Source organism: Scylla paramamosain, chromosome 19, assembly GCF_035594125.1.
Source record: "Scylla paramamosain isolate STU-SP2022 chromosome 19, ASM3559412v1, whole genome shotgun sequence".
NCBI classification, from domain to species: Eukaryota; Metazoa; Arthropoda; class Malacostraca; order Decapoda; family Portunidae; genus Scylla; species Scylla paramamosain.
In genome coordinates, this window is record NC_087169.1 from 4,071,480 (window position 1) to 4,076,900 (window position 5,421).

Genomic DNA, 5,421 nt, shown 5'->3' on the forward strand with positions numbered 1-5,421 from the left:
CACAGTCTTTAACACTTTTTCCCTCAATTTCCACATTCACCTTCACATAACCCAAACAGGGAATTTCCCTCCCATTTGCATCTGTAATCCGAATGTCCATCCCATAGATCACAGCTTGCTTGGGGAGGAGGTGCTGTTTGTACCATTCCTCTGTCACCAGACTGACCTCAGCACCAGAATCAGCCATAGCACTTACAGGTATACCATTCACCAACGCATCTATCCTCAGAGTCTTTCCAAACAACTTAACTTTCCCTCTTTTTACATCATTCCGTTCCTCGGTCACATTAGTCACACTCCTTATCTGAGCTGTAGTGGGGGCCCTGTCGTCAGGCCTTGAGAGCTGGCCCCTTGTTCTCAAGGACTCCCGTTTCCCGCTGTCTTGGACACCAACTCCTTGAACCGTTCACACTGATATCCCAAGTGTCCATGTTGTCCACACAAGGAGCAAGATGGTGAAGAAAGGGTACTCCTCACAACTCTCTCTGGCTTTTTCCCACTCACTAACTCTGCTTCTTCCTTCACAATCCGCTCAGCCTCACTCACTTTGTACATTTTATCCACAATAACACCCAGAGAATCAGCAAATTCCCACACTCCTTCACCTGGCTGTTGAACCCGAGCATGCAGCTGTTTTTCTAAGTCTGTATAATTCAGTTCTGGTCCAAAAGCAGACCTCAAACAATCAAAAAGGTCAGACACAATCTTCACAGTACTGTTGCGGACCCTTCGACGGGCTGGGCCTTCCAAGAACCCACACAGGTATGACACTCCCTCAGAGCCCTGTAATCCCAGCTGCTTTATTTTCTCTGTGGCATCCTCTACCCAGTCATCCAACTCACTGGCCCTCCGTACCCTTCCAGAGAATTTTCCAATAGTGGGCACAGGACGTGACCACACCATGTTTTGCATGTGCCCCATTTGGTCAAACTTATTACACAGTTGTGCCACTGCTTGGGATAACTGAGCATTGCTACTGATTAATTTATCAACTACCTCTGGGGTCACTTCCACCTCCCTGCTCTCCTCCTTGCACTCAACTTTAACCCCAGCTACACCTTGGCCATCAACATCACCCAAACACAACAAATCCTCCATTGTGCAGGAGTAGTGCCACACTAACACTTAAGTGGATTTTGCCAAAAGCACTGGACCCAAGCAGGAGTTTGAAACAATTTCCCCAAAAGGGCATAGAACTACGCTCTGCTACCAATTGTAATGAGTGCAAAACTAGGGCACAGTTAACCTACCTTAATTAGGCTCACCAAGCACTCACCACAAGAACCCACTGATTAATTTAAACCTCCTGCTTAGGTTCACAGAAACCTGGGCCACAATTTAAAAATTTAATGATTGAATACATAATAAAGAAAACACAAATGAGTACATAATAAAGAAAACACAAATAAAATATGAGTGCTTAACACTCTTAGAGGCCACACTGCTGGCACTCCAAAATACCTGATCCCATGAGAAAATGGGTAAATCCACATACAAATAAACAGGAGAAATAAACACTTCACGCACCAACACAAGAAATGTTATATGCCACTGACAGTCCCACCCTAACCAGTACCCCCAGGACCCTCACACCCTATAGGCCCAACCGCACACCGACCCAACGCGCTGAAGGTACGCCACTACCACTACCCTGAAGTACTGCAGCTCTTCCTCCATGCACGGCGGTACTAACACCATAGCAGCCAGGGACAGCAAGTTCCTCACTGCAGCCTCCTAGTTCACAGTATCTGCTACGGTGCCACCTCACTGACGTCCCACAGCACACTGCCAAGACCAAACTCCTGCCAACCAAGCGTACAAATCACCACCCTATCTCCCAATAATGTCCCCCAATGTACACTGTTTCACCATGAAAGAATACAACAAATCCCAATAACATACCTGCAAATCAAATGGCAAATCCACCACTACTCTGCACCCTGTCTCTCTCTCGCTCGCCTCTCCCGCCAAAATTCCCACAACAACAAACCTCCAGGGCCTTAAGACTCGTTTTGGCGGGACTCGCTGACTAGTCTGTGAGCCTCTCGCAGGCGCGCCCACTTCAACTTCTTACATATATATATATATATATATATATATATATATATATATATATATATATATATATATATATATATATATATATATATATATATATATATATATATATATATATATATATATATATATATATATTTATTTTTTTTCAAGGTAGATCATTATGCGAAATAATCTTATTAAATTTTCATCTTTATATTGAAAATGGCAAAATATGTTAACGATACAACTATACAATACATCGTTACTTTATTACACAACAAAAAACGTGTCTTACAAATAAAAGGTAAACTTAAGAAAATCTTTATTGTAGGTCGTTACTCCGTGAAATACATGAATGCAGAAAAAAAAAAAAAAACTTGCTTTCCATGTTTGTGGTGTTGTGTCCCCTGGGTTTTCCTTGTAAAAAGAATACAAAAAAAAAAATCTTACAGGTTATCTTCGCATTCAGAGTCAAAAGGAAGTGTTACTGTGGGCTGCTTTGACAATAAATCTTTATATTTTTTATAGCAGTTTCTATTTTTTACTTCTTGTACTACACACGTTGGCGGATTCCGGGTGAAGCATACAGAATTTTGCCGTGTAATGGCTTGTTTGGCTAGAAACCTTCATACTACATTCCGATTTTTCAGGCTGTTTGTTTGTGTTGTTTTGATAAAATTCAGTTTGGAAAATACTCTTTGAACACTAGCTGAAGAGAGTGGCAATACCAGCTGGCCGCACATAATATGAGACAAAACTCTAAATTTTGGCTGCCCATATCCATGCAATATAATTCTGAGATCGTGCCAAAATGTTGGCACCTCCAAACTGAACACAGAATGGAGTACCTAACTCCTTTGGCCAAGGCAGGACCCACCATTCTTCCTGTAAATCATCAAGCTGATGCTCAGCCACCAGAGAAGGACATTTTAAAACAAGTTTAATGATGGACTTCAGCTGTCTTTCAGGACTTGTTGATTCCTGTGGATCCATACACTGGAACAAAGCAATGACGCTGTCTTCTTCTACAGGAAACCTTTTGAGTATCTGACAGGTAAGTTCTAAGAGAAACTTTAAGCAGTCTGATCTAAAACCTACTTTCATTTTTCCCTAGACACTCTGTCATTAACGTTGCTTCACATCTGCCACCTTGATCAATGTCTTTTAGGTCTTTGTAATTCTTTGAATCAGTTAGATCAATTGTTGACAGCTTCTCACTAACCAAGATTTCATCCTTAATGAGCGTAGCCATGATGTTTCGATACATACTGCAGATGGCCTTGTATAGTTTGTGCATTATGAAAGACTCTATTTGAAATTCAATATTCATTTCATCAACTTTTTTTCAAGATATTGTTCAGGAACAGCAACATGTGCTTCGCTCCCTCAGTTGTCATGACCTTGTAAATTCCACTTGCTCCATCTACTCTTGATTAAAACCTTGAAAGTACCACTGACGCTTCCTCTTTGTGGGGGAACTGTGACGTCCTGGGTCTGACTCTTCTTCCTCGTCGGTAATCACCGTAACGTAATATGAAATATATCACCCTATAGGTTGACAGTGTTTTGTCTCTCATTACACACACACACACACACACACACACACACACACACACACGGTTGCGATGCGGCAGCTGATCCTAAATAATTAATGTAATATATCCATACCAGTGATATTATTCCAAAACTGAAGTGAAATGAAGGACTACCATACGAGGCTGCATCATTCTGACACGCACGCCCCGCTCATGCCATCTCGACCCGCGGATTCACAAGCTTCATTCTGGGTTTTCTGTGAAGTCATTGCACGCGATGTAATTCAATTTATTTTACCGCATGTCTGCCTGTAGGATGAAGAAGCAGAACTTATTCTCAGATGGGACATCCAGTGGTTAGCTTATATTTCAAGGACAGGTGGGGTTTGTGAAGGAAAAGGGTAAATGTTAATGTTTTACTGTGAAAAAGAATGAATGGTGAAATATATGGAAGGTTGACAGGGGTTGCTACAGGTAAAATATCTTTGTTTACGCTCGTGCTGTCGTTACGCATACATCGTATGCGTATGAAAGGTAATATAATATATATATATATATATATATATATATATATATATATATATATATATATATATATATATATATATATATATATATATATATATATATATATATATATATATATATATATATATATATATATATATATATATATATATATATATATATATATATATATATATATATATATATATTTCCATATATATGGAAATCTGACACCGACTCTACACGTAAAATATCCTTGTTTATATTCGTGCCGTCGAAACATGCACTGTCTAGGTTTAAATTCAGTGATTCAGCGCACACACACACACACACACACACACAAAAAAAAAAAAAAAAAAAAAAAACTAGGGAGCAATGCAGTGTGGTGTCTGGCTGCATTACTGACACACTCTCAAGATAAGGATGTGAATGGAGCCCAGGAAAGAAAGGAGCTGATATCGCCTGTCTAACAGCAAGAGTCGTATTCTGAAACGTTTTGCTCTCTCATGACTATTTTCCAAGGCCACAGAGATGATTAGCCAAGTTCTCAAGAGTGTTTCACCTACTAATAATGTAGAAATCTTGTTAATTCGTCACTTGAATCATAAAAACATCTTTAAAACCCGCATCAATTCAACTATAGCCTTTTGAATGAGATGTAGGTGCAGCGCAGACGTGTCTGCTTAGACTCGTATCCTGTTTTACATTATACCACATCATTTCATAGTAACTCACTTCAGAAGCCACAGGGATGAGCAGTTAGGTTTTGATAGGTATTTATCTCACTAATGGCGTACAACCCTTGATAAACTACCACTAGAATCATTAAACCATCACAGCATTGTTCTGGTAAGTGCACGATTGTTATGTCATTAGCCTTTGTTCCTTGTACTGCTGTCTGGAACTTCACCGTTAAATGAAACTTTTTTCTTAAAGCTTCGTGTGAGATGACTGTTAACGAGATTTCTGTGAGGCGACGCTGATACCAAAGCACGCAAAGTTGCAAGCTCAAGGGAATGCAGCTAAAGTTGCACAGCCGTGGCTGCTGAGATGCATGCACAGGTGGAGATTTGTGTCTAGTCCACCCACTGATCTATCTCACCTCAGACTCTCACGCATCACTCTCCCAGAATCCACAGACCACGTATCCACACATCCACCCTATAAACTTCCCTTCCCCATCCACTCTGCCTCACGCATACCCACTCTTCCACACACACCAACTTCCCACACCGATCCACACACCACTTACCCACACATCCTGCCTCTATGATTTCCAAATCCATCCACTCTCATTCAAACTCCACCTGCCTCATACACTCTCTTCCACACACACACC

At 40.6% G+C, this 5,421-nt stretch overlaps 1 protein-coding gene across 2 annotated transcripts; it reads right to left on the reverse strand.

Annotated features, from left to right (window-relative positions):
- Positions 1–357: 357 nt before the first annotated feature.
- Positions 358–2,096, reverse strand: LOC135109602 (uncharacterized). 2 transcript variants are annotated; one of them, XM_064021029.1, is made up of 2 exons: positions 1,903–2,096; positions 358–1,802 (listed from the first exon to the last, which is right to left on the reverse strand). In XM_064021029.1, exon 2 carries the CDS (start codon positions 1,096–1,098, stop codon positions 358–360), a length of 741 nt encoding a protein of 246 aa, XP_063877099.1. In that variant the 5' UTR covers positions 1,099–1,802; positions 1,903–2,096. The 2 variants fall into 2 exon arrangements, with proteins under 2 accessions (XP_063877099.1, XP_063877098.1); XM_064021028.1 differs by having other exon boundaries at positions 358–1,830.
- Positions 2,097–5,421: the final 3,325 nt, after the last annotated feature.